Source organism: Myxine glutinosa, chromosome 12 (genome assembly GCF_964187855.1).
Source record: "Myxine glutinosa chromosome 12, kmMyxGlut1.1, whole genome shotgun sequence".
Lineage (NCBI taxonomy): Eukaryota > Metazoa > Chordata > Myxini > Myxiniformes > Myxinidae > Myxine > Myxine glutinosa.
In genome coordinates, this window is record NC_136272.1 from 41,362,562 (window position 1) to 41,382,227 (window position 19,666).

Consider the following 19,666-nt stretch of genomic DNA (forward strand, 5'->3'; position numbering starts at 1 on the left):
GAGAGAGTGTGCTGGGAGACAGATCTACCTCCTTCCCCTGCAAAGCAGATAGCAGCTGCACCATGAGAGGCGATAGCTCTTCCTCCTCTTCTAGCTCCTCGACTCTTGGCGGCCATGGGATGGGTTTGATTGACTTGACATCATCCTTGAGCTGCTTAGCCACATTGTGCACCAGTTGTTCACTGCCAACACCGATGGCGGAGAGTGCTGCTTCAACATATGAACCACCCCCAGACGTGTCATAGACTAGGTCGCTCTGGTTTCTCTGAGGGCGGGAGTGGAAGCCGATCTTGCCCTCAAACTCCCGGGTCAGGATATCTTTGATAAAGGATGACTTGATGCTGGATGTTGAGAAGCCATACCGAGATATGATAGAGCTGTAGTCTTTGAGGAGGCTCTGTAGTGACCTTAGCTCACGTTCCTCAAAGATAACTGTTCTGATGTGGTCAAAGAAGATAGTCTGAGCCTCACGGAGATTGACATTGTGCATGCGTGGGAGTTTGTCATCTTCACTCATTTTCTGGTAACTACGCACATATTTCAACCAGCATTTGTTGTGATATCTGATCTCAATCGCATATGGGTCATCAGCTGCATAATCGATCACACAGTTGATTCTGTCTCGCATGCTCTGATCTTCGAGGACCACCGTGTGACTCTTGAACGTTGCCCATGCATTATCATACGAAATCAGGGACAGCTTTGATTCTGGGTGCTTTGCCGACTCCGGTTTACAGCACCAGACACATTTTGTTTTTTCATGTATCAGCCCTTCTACACTTGATCGCAGCTGCTTGGCAGGTGGAGAAGCAGCCGGGGGAAAGCCTCAGACATGGACGAAGACTGAGATTGGCATTCCTTGACTTCTCGTTTTTTCTGTCTTGTCTTGGCCTGCTCCAGTTTATTAGCATTCCATAAGGTCAGCCTACATGATTTATGGACACATTGTCTGCCGGGACCATTATCCCAATTGACTGTTGCATAAACGTCTCCGAACTTGTCAAGACCGCTCCATAACAGGGATTTTTTCTTGAGATTTTCCCAACTCTCAACGGAGGTAACGACATCAGTGGCTTCATTGCAAAGCCCGCCACACTGGAGGACACACGGAACGGTGGACATTCTCTTGACAGCTATCTTCTGAATACTGCGCTTTTCAGTGCCGTCTCATTCGCTCGTATACTCCCTGGAAAGACAGAAATAAGTATATGACATTACACACACAGACAAATAAAAAACAAGAAAATAGCAATTCACTAATCAGGACCTCAATTCTGTGGCCAGTATAGATTTAGCCAAAATAATGTGTTAATTCATGATCATATGTTCTCCCATTTAAAAGTTGCATTTTCGCTCTACTGGATGGTGGCCATCTTGGATTTCTGGGTCAAAATAATGTCATAACGTCAAACTAATGTCAGATTCGGAATCCTCGTGGTCAGATTACCCAAAAAAGTGTCTTTGTACGTGATTCTAGGTGTTCTGGTTCAAAACTTAATTTTTCAAGATAGTGCTGGCGGTCATCTTGGATTCGGGCCTCTGGCGAAAAATGCCGGGATTTTTGGGAGGGACATAGAGGCTATTTTTGTTATAAAATGTCAATAGAAGTCAAATCAATCGTCAAACCTTACTAGCCAGAAAATGGTCACGGAATTGAAGTTTTGGACCTAACTAATGGGAGACCAGTCCAGATGATTGATGGCTGCTTGAAGACCGTGCCAGTTGGCCTGAGTGAAATGCCAGACTCGTCGACGCTGAGGAGGCTCTCTGAGAATGGTCAGAGAGACTTCCACCACTTCTCCTGATCTCCCTGTCATTGTCCCTACATTCCATGTCCCAAACCTCAGAAACCGATCTCCACTTCGGGCTGTACCCTGCCCATATGTAGTTGTAATTGTCATGGTTCTCTTTTTGAGGCAATGTTTTTATGGCCGGATGCCCTTCCTGACGCCAACCCTCTTAGTCGCCTCTTACGACACGCAGGGATACGGTGTACCTATTCTAACCAGGGTACACACCGGGAAAATTGGGAAGCCCAAATGAAAAGGCAAAATATCGGAAATTGAAGGCTTTTTTTTATTTTAAACGATTCATATAAACATCCGTTGAATCATATCACATGCAAATCATCAAAATCTAAACAGTACATGGCGCCCATTTTGAAAAAAGATTGAATTTTGCAAAACGGAAGCGGCCGCTGCACGTCTTTCTCAGTGTATAGCACGATATCTCAAAATGTTATGGGCAGATTTGGACGAACCTTAGTGGAAAGTGTGTGTGTGTGTGTGTGTGTGTGTGTGTGTGTGTGTGTGTGTGTGTGTGTGTGTGTGTGTGTGTGTGTGTGTGTGTGTGTGTGTGTGTGTGTGTGTGTGTGTGTGTGTGTGTGTGTGTGTGTGTGTGTGTGTGTGTGTTTTCAGTGACTAATCTGTATGAATTTGGTGATGATATGAATTTGGATACAACAGGTGTTGGTGTTGGCTTAGCGGTTAGGGTGCCGGCTTGGGATCCGAGGATCCTGGGTTCGAATCTCGGTCGATCGCTGAATTAACGCCAGGGTGGTTGACTCAGCCTGTCATCCTTCCGAGGTCGGCAAATTGAGTACCAGCTTGCTGGGATGAATGATCACGGTGTGTACCCCGATTTAGGATAGGTACACGGTATCCCTGCGCATCGTAAGAGCGTGACCAAGGGTTGACGTCAGGAAGGGCATCCGGCCATAAAAACATTGCCCCAAACAGGGAACCATGATTGTCATGGGGCCCGCAAGGCTAACCCCTGCTCTAGCGGGGAAAATGGCCTTAAAACGATCATTCATTCATTCATTCATTCATACAACAACAGGCATTTTAAGGCCATTTTTCCTGCTAGAGCGGGGGTTAGCCTTGCGGTCCTCATGACAATCTTCTTCATTTCCCAATCTCCTCCAATCCTTCTTCAATTTGGATATGAGGGTTATTTAATTTTTAAGTGATTCGTCACCATTGAGTGATCGGGCTAAAACCTATACATAGCAGGATATCTCAAAAAGTTGTGGACAGATTTGGACGAAGCTTGTTGGATCGATTGGGTGTGTGACAAGGACGAATCCATTTGTTTTTGGTGAAGATCTGAATATGAATTCGGATACGAGAGTTATTTAATTTTTAAGTGATTCTTCACCATTGAGGGATCAGGCGAAAAGCGACATATAATATGATAAAGTTAGGGATGACTTATGACTAAACTGTGTGGATGGGTTGGTTAGGTGACAAGAACAAGCCGATTAGATTTTGGTTTAGGTTTTGATTTTGGAATCCAGATCTGGCCTATCATTGGGATACTAAACAAACTGTTCAGCCTGGCGGAAAGTTTGTGCTCTACCGAGTGCCGTTCTAGGTTGACTCGTGCGTTGATGCGGTCCAGGCCAATTGCAGAATCCAGAGTCTGAAGTTGCCAGAGACCTCTCCATCTTCTCACGTTTAAAAGACAAAGTCAAGGATCAGTCGGAGGTGACTAGTTGTTGTGTGCACAGGATGTTTTTCTGTTATCGTTTCATCCCTGTGTTGGTGGTGTTTTCATCGTATTTTCTGTGTATAACCTTGGTTGTTGTGGTCTGGCCGACTCACGAAAGCCTCAGCTAGTTGCTGCGCCAATTCTGCCTCTGCTCTGACGTGCCTCATTCCGCTCTGTGTCCTGCGTGTTCTGCAAATTCTGCAATTGGCCTGGACCGCATCAACGCACGAGTGTCTTTCATGCTCCTCAACTATGTCATATTTCCATCATGTCGCTTCCAAAAAATCATTAACTCATTTTACCCTTCCTTCATTCATTATTTATCTCTTCCTTTCTCAATACCTGCCAATTGAACTAACATTTCTCTTCATTTAATTAATTTGATTATTTATTTTGAAGCTTTTAATAACATTTTTAAATGCTTTACTTGCTTATTTTCTCTGTCAGTTACATCCTACATGTTCTCCTTGTTCGTCATGATATATTCTTCCTCCTCTTCCCAGATTACCACTCATCCCTGACCCTCCCAGCTCTCCTTTCTGGTCCTACTCCTTCTCAGCTTCCCCCTACCCACCTACCCACTCTCAACGTCTGTACCCTGCCAACAGCACCTCCTCCTCTGCCCGTAACTGTGTGGACCTCAAATATCTCAGGCCAATGTGCCAACCTGACATCTTTCAGTGCAGGTCGCTGCTTATAAACTGGACATCATTTACTTAACAGAATCCTTCCTAGCACAGGACATGCCTGACTCCGTTGTGTACATGCCTACCTCCGTTGTCTCTCCCTGGCTATTTCCCCCCTCGGGTTTCATAGGCCTGAACATCATCCTTGCTGTGGAATTGGACTTTACATCAATAATTCCATTTCTCACTATCCGTATACTGCACTTACACCCCCCAATCCTCAACAGTTCCGAGTACCTTCAGCCACAACTTCCCGTCCGCTCCCACCTCTTGTTTGTTTGTCTGTATGTTGTTCTGCCCTCCTCCCAGTGACGATTATTTACATTCTCTCTCTCTCTCTCTTACTCTTCCCTCCCCCCCTCTCTCTTTCTCTCCGCTCCCCCTCTCTCTTTCTCTCCCCTACCCCTCTCTCTCTCTCTCTCTCTCTCTCTCTCTTTCTCTTTCTCTTTCTCTTTCTCTTTCTCTTTCTCTTTCTCTCCCCTCCCCCTCTTTCTCTCTCTCTGCTAACATGGACCAACTTTTAACCCCCCATCCCAACTCTTTCTAGCTCATACATGGTGATTTAAACTATCACCATGCCAATTGGCTTTGTGTTGGTACCTCTCTTACCAGCCCACAGCACTGCAGCAAAGGATTTATGTGACTTCATGGACCTGAATCAATCTGTGAACTTTCTGATCTGTATTTATGCCAATAGCATAGCCTCCCTTCTGGAGTTGATGAATATAATAAATAGAATGATCGTTTTAAGGCCATTTTTCCCCGCTGGAGCGGGGGTTAGCCTTGCGGGCCCCATGACAATCATGGTTCCCTATTTGAGGCAATGTTTTTATGGCTGGATGCCCTTCCTGACGCCAACCCTTGGTCACGCTCTGATGATTAACAACTTTCCTGTTAATGACTCCTGTTCTTCCTGTTCTCCAATTGGTTCATCTGATCATGTGCTTGTGAGAGTCAACATCTCTCTGGCTATTTTCAGAGCTACCTCAGCACCGTCAAGTCTAGCAGTTCACTCATGTTGACTGACAGGGACTGCAAGCCATGGTCTCACTTCAAAACTGGTCTCCGATATCTGCTGTCCCTTTATTAACTTAGCCTGGGAATTCTTCCACAGATATATGCTGTCTTATGCATAGATCCATCTCACCTTTAGTTTTCTCTAACCCTAACAACTCCCTGGAAAATCCTCTTTATGTTTTTTTTTTTGGTTTTTTTTCATGTTGAAGGCTACAGTCATGGGCTGTATTGTCGTCACAGAGGCCAGGCCTTAAATAAAATAACTGCATATGCCTTAGCCGGTGACTCCACCCTTTGCCGTAACATCCCTCATCCTTCAGATAGGCATGTAGCAGCCTCTTTCTTCTGTCAAGAACTTGATATAATCACGAGCCAGTGAAACATTTAGAATGTCTTTCAATATTGACAAAACGTCACACACTCGCTTTGTCTCTCTGAAAAGACAGTCTGGCAAACTCTCCCATCTGCTTTCTTAACACTCCTCTTGAAGAAGTTCACACAATTGTAATCTCATTGATAGGTTCTCAAATGAATGTGATGAACTTGGGTGAACACATCTGACACAACCTGCACATTTGGTGGCAAATATGATGTTGATGGTCTTTCAGATAAAAAAAAATTCTTCAACCGAACCTGTCGTCATTAACTTCATATGACAGTTTTTATAGTCTTCAGGTTGACTGCATTTCTGCCATGCTCATTTCTCCACCACCTTTTAACTTGGACAACTGACTGCCATACCTCAGAGCTCGATCCAGTTTGTGCCTGTTCTCGTAAACTGAAATGTGCGGCCAAGATTGCTCATCTGCAAATAAAACTAGAAAGAGCAATCAGAGATTGCAGACCCTCGCCAGGACGTGTTTTCAGTGGTTTTAAGGCTTTTGTCTTAAAACAAATATGGTGGCTGTACCACGTGACCAATGACATCATCATTATTATTTTTTCCTCCACCAATTTATCCCTAGATACAAACAACAACAATTGGTGAATTTATCCCTCGATGATGCTCAATAAATTTCATCTTAATCAGATGAAGTTTTGTACTTGTCAAATTATGACGTCATAATGGAGGCACCTATGACCTCATCATGAACGTGTTATTCCGCAAAGAGAGTTCTTTCCAAAGAGCCATGTCTCAATTTTTTTTATGCAGCGCTTTTGGAGATATAAACGTGCAAATTTTTCGGTTTTTCCAAGATGGAGGCCGAACCATGTAACCGATGGCGTCATCATTTTTTTTTTCAACACCAATTTATCCCGAGATGACGCTCAAGAAATTTCATCTTGATCGGATGAAGTTTTGTACTTTTCGAATTATGACATCATAATGGGTGCACCGATGACATCATTAACATATTTTGTTCCCCATCGAGAGTTCTTTACAATGAGCTATGTCTCTATTCTATCTACGAGCAACGGTACCCGCCCTATGGGCGGGGCTTCAATTGGGAAGCCCAAATGAAAAGGCAAAATATCGGAAATTGAAGGCTTTTTTTATTTTAAACGATTCATATAAACATCCGTTGAATCATATCGCACGCAAATCATCAAAATCTAAACAGTACATGCCGCCCATTTTGAAAAAAGATTGAATTCTGCAAAACGGAAGCGGCCGCTGCACTTCTTTCTCAGTCGCACGTTTTTGTGTGAAGAGTGCGCACCGAATCTGTAACACAGAAGCGGCCGCTACACCTGTTTCTCAGTCGCTTTGCACACGCTGCCATGTTACTTCGGAGCCGCACGTTTATATCGGAAGAGTTCGTCAGGAGTCGATCTACTCTCTCCTGGTACGTAGAATAAACAGTATTTGTAGAATTTCAACAAAAGCCACATCACTGTTCATATCGGTAAATATTATTCCATCGTGTTTGGGAAAATTGGAAAACTTGGAAAAATTGGAAAAACAACATGGCCTATTTTACTCCCAGGGGTCCCAGAAATACCCACCCAAAATATCGTTGTGATCGTTTGAGCCGTTTTTGCGGTACCTTCGAACGGACGGACGGACATTTGGTGAATTGTAGTAAGATGCAGCGCTTTCGGAGATATAGAAGTGCAAAGGTTTTCGGTTTTTCCAAGATTGCACCCACACCACGTGACCTATGACGTTATAATTATCATTAAAAAATATACAGGTGGAGTTGCATCTATGGTGAAAATTTCCTGTCAATCAGACCAACGGTTGCAGAGAATATCATATTTATTCTGTGTGGACAAACAAACAACCAGACAGACAAAAGAAAAATCACTCACAGAGCGACACTTGGCAAAACAGAACAAAGTAGAATGATACTCAGTAAAGCATCCTTTTGACCTCAAAAATAATTAGTGGTTGAATTCAGTGACCTGATATGCAAATCTTTTTCAGTTTTTAAGTCACTCAGATGAAAATTGAGGATTTTAGAAATTTGAGAAAAGTGGTTGACCTTTGGCCTATGTTGACCCTGTGACCTATGATGATCTCAAAAATAGTTGTTGGTTGAATTCAGTTCACCTATATGAAAATCCCTTTCAAATTCCAAGTCAATTGGATGAAAATTGAGGATTTTAGAAATTTGAAATGGTTGTTGACATTTGGCCTATGTTGACCTTTTGGCCGATGCTGATCTCAAAAATAGTTGGTTGAATTCAGTTAGCTGATATGTTGATCCGATTCACATTTCAAGTCAATTGGATGAAAATTGAGGATTTTAGGTATTTTGAAAAGCTTGTTGACCTTTTGGCCCATGTTGACCTTTTAGCCTTTGTTAATCTCCAAAATAGCTGGTGGTTGAATTCAGTTAGCTGATATGTAAATCCTATTCAAATTTCAAGTCAATCGTGTGAAAATTGAAGATTTTAGAAATCTGAAAAAAGTGGTTCACCTTTGGCCTATGTTGACCTTTTGACCTCAAAAATATATAGGATTTTGTCCAACCACGAACTCTACCATTTGGTGAAGTTTCGTGAAGATCGGTTTAAAATTGTGACAATATATATATATATTGTTACGGATCCGGGGGACGGAACTCCCGCTAGCAAGGGGGGTTAATCCCCTTGTCCTGTTAAGCTGGCCGTCCGCCGGTCCTGGAAGTATGACGTCACTTCCGGTCTGTGGTGAGTAGGGTTGCAAGCCCAATCTGTCTTACTACCTAATTACCACCACCGGCCGTAAGTGAGGAGATACTCCCACCCGGGCCGCAGCGTGAATGGATGCGCCGAGCGAAGCGAGCTGCGACTCGGGCCGTTAACAAGAGACTAAACCCGATTCCGAGGGTTGGCCGAATCGTGCCACAGGTACTCAATTGGGAAAGGACTAAAGCGATCGGGGGAAGAAGAAACCAAAAGGGTAAGAAAGAACACAGGTTTATTTACTATGTACAAGACAAGAGGAAACGAAAGAAGGGAATATACAAGGAGAGGAAATAAAAGGACATCGGGCAACTTTAAAAACAGTCTTATATTAGCATACGCCCAGACAGAACAAACGGACTTACACGAATAGGGAATGGCTGGAAGGGGGAGAAGGTCCAAGCAGATGGCAGGGCAGGAAGGTCCGGGCAGATGGCACAGCGTCGAGGTCCGCTCCGGTCCACGCGAAACCCGGCGGCAGCTGCACGTATCGGTTTCACGCGGTCGGACAATGCGAATATATGGCGGTATTGTCGTCGTCAACGGACCCACTCTCCTGCCTTACGATTCAGCTGTATGCTCCTCTGGTACCTCGTATCGTGGACCTTCGCACTCATCTGGTGAAGCAGTCCCTCGCAGCCGCTTTTATTGGGCGTTTCTGTATCCAGCCGCCGGCTCCTAGGACACGCCTACCGGTCGGCTCACCTCGGCTCTGGTTGGCCGGCGAGGGCTCGCTGGCTCCACCTCCTGAGGAGACATTGACAGGCCATGCCTTGTTCCTGGCGCTCAAACCCACTCCTCCCCTTTTTTCCTCCAGATTACCGCGTGCGTAATGGCGGCTTGGGGCCAGCAAGCAAACCAAAACAAAGGGTAGCGAACGCTGCCATACCGCTACTGCACTTTGAAGAGAGAGATGATTGGGGATAATTGAAGGGGCATATCTTATTTGATTAATGCAACGCAGATTCAACTATTGGGAACAGATCCTTAACGAAAACACATAATAATGAGATAACTACAGAGAGGTCCTATGGTGTTCTACGTGTTGTACATGGACTAACTAGGGTGCGATCTTTACAAAGGGGGATATTTACAAGAATTATTATTTTACAAAGTGAAGGTTCTAAAAACCGTAACAATATATATATATATTATTGCGGATCTCGGACGTCGGCTCTCCCCTTATCAAGGGGGGCGGGGGGGGTTAATCCCCTTGTCCTTTTATCTGGCCGACCCGAGTCCTGGAAGTTATACGCTCCTTCCGGTCGGTATTAGGTAGGGTTATTGGTCAATTTAGTCCCAAATACCTAATTACGAACACCGACCGCGAAGCAGGAAAATAACTCCCGCCCGAACCACGGCGTTAGTGGACACGCCGAGCGAAGCGAGCCGCGATTCGGGCCGTTAACAGGGACTAAACCCGATTCTGAGCGGTCTCTAATCGTGCCACGTTTACCCAATTAGAGAAAAGATGGATGCGATCGGATGAAGAGGAAACCCAGAAAATAGGAAGAACAAAGATTGGTTTATTAACAATTTACAAAGAAAGAAGAAGAGGAAACGAAAGAATGTACAGGATAGGAAGAGGAAGAAGCAGTTACACAGGGAAGCCTCAGACAGTCTTATTCTTAATACCCAGGACAAACATACACACTCACACGGGGATTGTAGATGGTAGGGTGGAACAGGTAGAGGGTCCGGCGATGGCGTCCACCTCGTCCGGGTCCCCGACTCGTACTGTGCAGCAGATGGAAAACGGCAGCAGCTCTCCGCGTGTAGTGGAACGCGACCGGACAAGTTATATAACGGGGGGAAGCTGGTGTCCTATGGCGTATGTAATAAATGCACACTCGTGCCAAACGCCCCCTCTCTCCACGGTCCTTTCGCACAGCCGCGTTTCCAACCAGTTCTTTACAACGCCAATCGTACGAGGCCGTCTTGGACAGTTCTCTCATCAAGCGTGCCGTATATCTCTTCACAAAGGTGCGCTCTCCCGATACGTCCTGTTTAACAACGCGCGTTTCCCAGCAAGTCCTTCACAATGCCAACCAAGCGATCACTCCACGAGCCCCAAAGCCACACCTGTCGGGGATGTCACTTCAGCCCTGGTTGGCTGGTGAGGGCTTACCGGCTCCACCTTTGACGGTTGGGTGAGGTGGCCACACCTTCTTCCTGGCGCTCCGCCCCCTTTCTCCGGCTTTGCCTCGTGGCTTATGGTGGCGTTGAGCGAGCGCTAAGGCAGCTGCTGCTGGCCGAGGCACGTAACACTTGGGAGGGGCCATGGGCAGACTTGGAGGGCGCGCCTAATGGCGTGGCTTGGAGAGGGAGGCTGTTAAAATGGACGAAAGGGCCTACTTATTTGATTGACACAACGCAGATTCAACTATTGGAAACACGGCCTTATTTAAACACATATTAATGAAATAACAAGTTCTATGGTGACCTACGTGTTGCTTGTGGCCAATGGGGTGCAACATTTAACCTTTTAATAATATCATATTTATTTACAAGAGTGTGGGTTCTCAAAACCGCAACAATATATAAATACTGTTTTTTGTTTTGTTTTTTTTCTATTTATTTATTTTTAATTGGTGTGACACTATGTTCATGTATATATGGAAAAAAAATCCTTTATTGTTCCTCACTGTATTAATTTCACCGGAGTGCTTGTGAGATGCACATACAGACTTGGCATTTAATATGGAATATATATTTTTTCTTGACCTCCGTTTACTTTCTTAACTCAGTATATCAAAATGGTGAGTTTCTTTTACACTTTGGTGATTTATTTGTTAAAAGAACCATGTCACTGATTGTCTGTCGCAGCAATAAGTCAACAACAGGATTATATCACAGGTGGCGTGGCAAAATGTACGGACAGGTGCATTTGATGATTGGCTTCACAGTCGGGTATACAAGGGTTGTTGCATTCTGTATAAGTGGAAAACAACTGCTGCACGTCTCCAAAAGTTATTGCCGCTTCCTCTGGAGATGGTCCGTCAACTCGACAATGCTGTTTGTCATGGAGTGGTGGCTTTACGAAATTACGGCATGAAACAGCGTGCTATTGCTCGGCAGTATGGCATCACTCAAGGTCAGGTGTCAAAGATCCTGAAACGAAATGCTCAGAGGGGTGTCCCTACTCCAATACCGAGGCCAGGACGTCCCCGGAGAACCACAAGGAGGGATGATCGCCAGCTGCACCGGTTAGTCCGCAATGGCCGTACCAAGTCAGCTAATCGGCTTAGGGCTGAGTGGCAGCAACTGACAAATGTGCCTGTATCCAGAAGGCTAGTCAACCAACGACTGGTTCAAGCAGGCTATCGTGCCAGGCGTCCCCTGAGAAAGCCACGCCTGACCAGACAACACCGCCAGCGCCGATTGCAGTGGGCCAGAGAGCACCGTCAATGGCAGCCAGGACACTGGAATCACGTGATCTTCAGTGACGAGTCTAGATTTCTGGTCTATCGTCAAGATGGCCGCGTCTGAGTGCGCAGACAAGTGCATGAAGCCTACAACAAAGATTGTATAGTGCCAAGAGTCCAAGCTGGAGGTGGTGGGGTGACCGTTTGGGCTGCTTTTCATGCAGGGGGCAAAACTGACCTGGTTGTTCTGAATGGAAACCTGAACCAGTTCAAGTACAGGGCCATTCTGGAAGAAACATTGCTTCCATTTGCTCGTGCAGCCTTTCGCGGAAACTTTGTCTTCCAAGATGACAATGCACGGCCTCATCATGCTCGCATGATCCAACACTTTCTTGCTGACCGTGGTGTAGAGCATATGGAGTGGCCTGCCATGTCCCCGGATATGAATCCGATAGAGAACTTGTGGGCAGAATTAACGCGTCAAATCGACCACTTGGACCAGCAGCCGACCTCTGTGCGTGAATTGCAGCAGCCTATTGTCACTGCATGGCAAGCGATTCCTGTCCAAACCTTGGCAAATCTCGTGAACAGCATGCCTCAACGTGTGCGTGCTCTCCTGAATGCTCGTGGGGGTTACACGAAGTACTGAACTGTACTTTTACTGTCCGTAATCCCAGTCGTAATTTAACTTTTGTTTTTGTTAAAAAAAAATTTGGCTGATGTGCAAAATAAAGAGATACTTCTGGAAAACGTACAGAAGTTTAACACAGTACTGTCCATGAATTGAGTTCGATATCAGTTTACATCACTTTCAAGGATAAATTTATTTGTTTCGAAATGTCAAATGTGGTTTTTGTTTCTTTTAAAGGTCACATTAACAAAATCTAGAATAATTTCAACATAATTCCAATGAACTTTTGGTTCTAAGACATCTTGAAAAGTAAGTTCACCCCCACAAAAAAAATATTCCATATTAAATGCCAAGTCTGTATGTTGTGAATTGGTTCACTGCCAGTGGTTTTGAAACATTCATTTCGTCTTTAACTGTGCATTTACATTGGCAGCATCTGCAGTTCACCCAAGATGTTGAGCATATCACATGTACCATATGATCACTATAACATGATTTGTCTTCCCCTTCCCTGTGCTTCCTCTTCCCCTTCCCCACGCCTCGCCTTCCTACCCCCCTTTAACCACCCACTCACCCACTATACTTGCTTCTCAAAAATCTACAATGACTTCCATGTTTTCTCACTATACTTCCTCTGCTGACCAACCCCTGCTCCAAAAAGTACTTTAAAAAAAAAAAATCCCACTCCTGCATTCTCTGTTCAATTGTCATGATTGCAGACTTGGAGTTTCACCAAAGTCCTGGGAATGGAACCCAATTGGAACCCATTCTACACAGCCTTGGTTAAAGTGGTGCGTTATTTTCTTTTGTATGGCCATTTTTGTGGCTGCTTAAATTCGTGTCATTCAAATACAGCATTTCAAGTGGAGGTTTTCAGTCTTCCCATCAGCACTCCATTTTGCACATTTAAATATCTTCATGCACTATTTTAAAGGAGTTTTTTTTTCCGACCAAGAACATAATCTTAAACTAGAACGGAACTTAGAAGAGCACATACCTCAATTAGGCTGAATAGTTTACATTTTGTATTCCACTGATGGGCCAGGTCTGCATCCATACTTTAACCAAAATCGAATCCACTTGTTCTTGTCACGTACCCAACTCATCCACCAAGTTTTGTCATCATCTGTCCACAACTTTTTGATATATCATGCTCTATACAGTGCGTATCAAAAAATAGGTAATCCGAATTCAAGGGGTTAATATGCAAAGGTTATTTAGTTTGACAATTTACATGTGGTTTACCAATTATGAGGAGATCCACAGTTTTCCATTGATGCCTTTCATGCATCATTGCTGTCACACATGACCGAGTACATACATGTTCATTGAAAATGACAAGTTCAAATCGCATTTTTACAAGTTTGGCTAATCGGTGCGAGACAGTTTGAAATGGACGCAGTACTTGTGGACTGCCAAGTTGATTATGTAAAATTGTTATGCTGGTCTGGTAATTGTCAGTTGCGTCATCCTTTGTTTAAGATGGGTATTTAAGATGGGCCTACAGTGTAGGGTTTAGAGACAGTCTGAGCACGCTGTCAAGTTGTCACTTTTGAGAGTCATTGAAAAGATGGTTCAACTTATGACTGAACAGCGGACCTTCGTGGTTCCAACCTTTTACCAAACTGGAAGTTTGCAGCGAACTCGTGATGCGTTCAGGGAACGTTTCCTAGAACGGAGGCCTCCAGCAGCCAAAACCATCTGGGTGAATGTTAGAAAATACCAAGAGCATGGCACTAGCCTCAACCGCAACAAGGGGAATTCTGGTAGGAGGCGCACTGGGCGATCGGAAATGAACATTGCAGCAGTAAGACAGCAAGTTTTGGAGCATCCTTGGGATACCAGCGCAAGACGAAATGGGACGGGATTGCCTTCGGCAACATTCAACCGAATCACAAGACTGGACCTCCACCAACATCCTCATCGGATTCACATCCGGCATCAACTTATGCCAGGGGATTTTGCCAGGAGGCTGGTGCTTGCCGGATGGTTGATAGCACGTTGCGAAGCAGATATCAATTTCCTGCGGTATCTCGTTATCGGCGACGAAGCTGTTTTCGCCATGGACGGCAAGGTCAATACCCATAATGTTCTTGAATATGCACCGACAGGACAACCCCCGGAATTTAATTTTGACACCAACATGAATCGACAAAAGTGGACTGTTTGGTTGGGACTTTGTGGAAGTGGTCAGGTGATCGGACCATTTTTCTTTCAAAGGAATGTCAATGGTAACAGGTGTCTGCAGATGATCAATGATGAAGTTTTACCGCAGCTGGAGGAGAACTTTGAGCGACAGGTTCGTGGTGTCTTCAGATATCTCTGGTGGGCCCAAGACGGCGCCCCAGCACATCGTCTTATCGCTGTCCGAGATCGACTGAGGGAACTCTTTGGAGACCGAGTCATCGCCCTCAACCATGCAGTGGAATGGCCACGAAGATCACCTGACCTCACACCATGTGATTATTTCCTTTGGGGACATTTAAAGAACAAGGTGTTCATAACTCCTCCCCATGATCTTGATGAATTGCAGGGCCGTATTCGACATGAAGTGGATGCTTTGCCCAATGACCCGGCTATGGTGAGACAAGCTGTTCAGAGCATGCTCCGCCGCTGTGAGCTTTGTGTTGAAAGGGGAGGTGGACATGTTGAAGGTGTGGGTACATAAAGGCCAATCATTCCTGAGAAAAGTTCACATCTGACGTTCATTTTGCACCAATTATCCTGACTTGCATCGATTAGCCAAACTTGTAAAAATGCGATTTGAACTTGTCATTTTCAATGAACATGTACTCGGTCATGTGTGACAGCAATGATGCATGGAAGGTATCAATGGAAAGCTGAGGATCTCCTCTTAATTAGTAAACCACATGTAAATTGTCAAAATAAATAACTTTTGCATATTAACCCCTTGAATTCGGATTACCTTTTTTTTGATACGCTCTGTATAATTTTTGGCCCAATCTCTGTGACGAAAAATCATTTGAAATAATTACAGTATCTGGATCCAGATCTTCACCAAAATGGAATCGATTAATTATTGTCACACACCCAACCTGTCCATCGGGTTTTATCCAAATCTGTCCATAACTTTTTTGAGATATCCTGCTCACAGACGGAGCTTTTTTAGATATCCTGCTACCAACAGACCTTTTTGAGATATCCTGCTACCAACAGACCTTTTTGAGATATCCTGCTCACAGATATTTCACAAATTTGATGCTATGTTTTTGCAAATTTGATGTATGTAGCCTGAAGAAAGGTTTCAGACGCAAAGTTGAGGTTTTTGCCGAAGACTCATTTTAGCCCTATTTTGTACGTATCCAAAGCAGCTTTTCAGTGATATCTCATAATGTTTGCATGTCACAAACACCTGAATCACAGCAAAATGTGTTAATTTTCTTGGTCATTTATCAGGCAGACCGTTCACCATTACTCTGAAATATTTTGACTTTGTGTCTTCAAGTGTCTTCAAAACAGTCGCCAAAACTAAACACCTGAAAAGTCCAGTTTTTTGTTTCCCCACCACTCATATTTGTTTGTGGATTGAAAAGAGAGTCCGTGTGCCTCTTTTTCCCATTTTTTACAGTATCTAAGGCTCGGGACATGCAGACGACTACATGAAACACAACACAGGAGTTTTTGACGAGACAGACAAAGACACTGAGCTTGAGGAAATCCTGTCACTTCCCGGGGCACTATAGGTGCTTGCGTGCATACGTGCGTGCGTAAGCGAAGGACGGCATTCGAATTTGGTGTGTGGGTGCAACCCACGTCAAAATCCAAGATGGCCGCCGCCATGTATGTCTGACGCCATGTATGTCTGAACCTTGTGAGAGGAATATCTTGAAAAATATGCGAAGTACCAACTTCTAATCTGGTGTGTGGGTGTATCTAGGCATAAGGAAGAACCGTATTGAAAATTGGGTCGCCACGTCAAAATCCAAGATGGCTGCCGCCATGTATGTCTGAACCTTGTGAGCTGAATATCTTGAAAAATAAGCGAAGTACCAACTTCTAATCTGGTGTTTGGGTGTATCGAGGCATAAGGAAGAACACTATTGAAAATTGGGTCGCCACGTCAAAATCCAAGATGGCCGCCACCATATATATGTCTGAACCTTGTGAGCGAAATATATTGAAAAATAAACGAACTACTAACGTCTAATCTGGTGTGTGGGTGTATCTGCGCATAAGGAAGAACGCTATTGAAAATTGGGTCACCACGTCAAAATCCAAGATGGCCACCGCCATGTATGTCTGAACCTTGTGAGCAGTATATCTTGAAAAATAAGCGAAGTACCAACTTCTAATCTGGTGTGTGGGTGTATCTAGGCATAAGGAAGAATGCTATTGAAAATTGGGTCGCTACATCAAAATCCAAGATGACCGCCACCATATATATGTCTGAACCTTGTGAGCGAAATATCTTGAAAAATAAACGAACTACTAACTTCTAATCTGGTGTATGGGTGTATCTATGCATCAGGGAGAACGCTATTGAAAATTGGGTCGCCACGTCAAAATCCAAGATGGCCGCCTTGCGTCTTCCACTTTGTCAACTCGCATCACTTCACCGACGGGGGACCTAGGCGTAACGCTTGTTTACAGTATCTAAGGCTCGGGACATGCAGACGACTACATGAAACACAACACAAGAGTTTTTGACGAGACAGACAAAGACACTGAGCTTGAGGAAATCCTGTCACTTCCCGGGGCACTATCGGTACCACCAGCCTCACAACAATGGCATACCCTTTCTCGCCACAACCCAGTGGGGGCATTTCCAAAGGGGGAGGTTCCTCCTTCCCGTGGATGCCAAACTACGGGCATTGTCTGTGGTCTTATCCTTTTTAAATGCTGAATGTCGAGCAAAGAAGAAACACGTTCCATTTTTACCTCCGCCACCAAAGGTGGATGGAAGTTATGCTTTCACCCCTATCTGTCTGTTTGTCCGTTTGTTTGTGAACAAAAGATCTCAAAAAGTTGTGGACGGATTCAGACGAAATTTGGCAGAGAGGTAGCGTATGTAACGAGGACGAAATGATTAGATTTTGGGGAAGATCCGGATTCGGATCTGGCTACTCGAAGAATTTTAAAACTGATTCTTCACCATTGGGAGATCGGGCCAAAAATGATACATAGCAGGATATCTCAAAAAGTTGTGGACAGATCTGGACAAAACTTGGTGGACCGGTTGGGTGTCTGACAATGACTATTCGATTTGATTTTGGGGAAGATCTGAATATGGATTCAGATATGATAATTATTTAATTTTTCAAGTGATTCTTCACCATTGGGAGATGGGGCAAAAAACGATACATAGCAGGATATCTCAAAAAGTTATGGATGGATTTGGACAGGTTGTGTGTGTGTGACAAGGAAGAATCCTTTCAATTTTGGTGAAGATTCTGATCCAGATCCAGGTAGTATAATTTTTTAAAGTGATTCTTCGCCATTGAGTGATATGGCCAACCAGGCAGAGGTATGCTCTCTACTGAGTGCCGTTCTAGTTTTTTAAGTATTTGGCATGACTCGGCTGGGATTTGAACCACCGACCCCCCAGACTTAGAACGGACACTCTTACCATAACTCCACCGATTCCTGACTCATTTTGTCATGGCAGCCTACAAATATGTTCACTTTTAATCCGGATAGGTGAGGTGCTTCCTTAGCCACGACAAGTTTTTTGGTTTTTTTTTGCATATCCATCATGACCACCAAATTAGTTAATTTTGAATGGTTTTTCAAATAAAGTTAAACTTGTATAATTATATGGTTTATATTATCCATTAGAATTGTGACCACAAATGATGGTAAGTTTTAAACATTCATATTTGTTTGTTATATAGTTGCACATTCTTTTAACAGGTTTCCCATTTTTCACAGGATGAAACCTCTCAAAGTAATTGAAGTGGATGTCGATTCATTGAAAACAATCGCATGTCCACACAAGGTGTGTTTTTTGTTGTTGTGTTGTCTGCTTGTGGAAACAGGGTTTTGGCCATGTACCATACAATGCTTATTTGATGTTCTTAATAAAAAGGTGAAGGATTAATTTGGTGTTTGATAAAAATTATTCATTCCAGGGCTGCACTAAGATGTTCAGGGACAACTCGGCAATGCGTAAGCACCTGCACACCCATGGACCACGTGTGCATGTTTGTGCTGAGTGTGGAAAGGCCTTTGTCGAGAGCTCAAAACTCAAGCGGCATCAGTTAGTTCATACTGGTGAAAGACCCTTCCAGGTAATTGAGGTAGCAATGATTGCTATGATTACTGCATCAGAAGTGGTGCTTTTAATATTCTTGTAAATGTGTTTTTTAAGTATCCAAGGCCAGTATTGACGTGCCAAGCCACTTTCTTATGTTGCATGAAATTAAATGGGTGACATTAGTCATTTGTTAGTCATTTGAAATAATGGGTGGTGGTTTTTGCAAGCAGAGCAATGATAATTATTCCCTGATGCTCAATTTGTAACATCATTTGCTATTTTCCTTATACATGGTGGTTATTCATTGTGAATTGTGTGATCGTGTGTTGAAAATCTGAAAGCGTTTTCATTTACTGTATTTCAATTTTTTCTCATTGCAAAAAAATCCAACTTTTTTATTATTATTATTTTTTTGTATACAAAGTCAAGGCTCGTGTAAGAGCTGACACATTAAACAAATAGAAACAGAAACACATAAACATGTAATGAAGGGAGGGGGAGAGAGAGAAGGAAGGAAGTGTTGTGTTTCAGAAGTAGGGAAAAAGACAAATGAAAGAATGAAGATGAGCAGAGAGTCTTGATTTTATAATTTTCACCAGAAGTCGGTTGCTGGCTGACCTCGTGCGTCCTGCAGAAATATTGGGGGGGACAGAGCACAGACACAGCAGGGGGTTCAAGGCTTTGTTTTCTTGTTTATTTGTTTGTTTTTCTGGGTGATATCTCAGCCATCCTTTGAGCTAGGAAGCTGAAGTTTGGGCACAATCGTGAGCAAGTGCTTCTTTTTTTCTTCTTTTTTTGTATACAAGGTTGAGGCTCGAGTAAGAGCTAACATTAATCACAAAAAAGACAAACTGACACATAAAACCTATGATAAAGGGAGCGGGAGACAAGATGGGGATAGAGAGGGAAGCACACAAGTACAACATACTTTGTTTGCACAAAAGAGGGAAGCACAAGTGCTTTGGCAAAAACAGTATTTTTTATTTTTTGATTAATCAGTAAGTTGATTAATTACTTAATCCTTATCAATTTATTAACTGCTTATTTATTTTCTTTCTCATCTGGGCAATATCTCGGGCACCTTTTGGGCTAGGAATTTGGACATGACAGTGACCAAGTGATTTGGCTGTCAAGGGTATTTTTGATTTAT

At 43.8% G+C, this 19,666-nt stretch overlaps 1 protein-coding gene across 8 annotated transcripts in view; it reads left to right on the top strand.

The window, feature by feature from the left end:
- Positions 1-19,666, top strand: part of LOC137437939 (transcription factor YY2) — an 83,060-nt gene that overhangs the window by 59,403 nt on the left and 3,991 nt on the right. For 2 of the 8 annotated variants that reach the window (XM_078766764.1, XM_068132708.2), the window contains 3 exons: positions 13,022-13,093; positions 18,192-18,258; positions 18,392-18,550. In XM_078766764.1, the coding sequence (XP_078622890.1) occupies positions 13,022-13,093; positions 18,192-18,258; positions 18,392-18,550 (298 nt within the window). Of the gene's footprint in view, positions 1-13,021; positions 13,094-18,173; positions 18,259-18,391; positions 18,551-19,666 lie in introns of all 8 variants that reach the window. The other 6 variants (XM_068132710.2, XM_068132707.2, XM_078766765.1 and 3 more) reach the window with 3 other exon arrangements.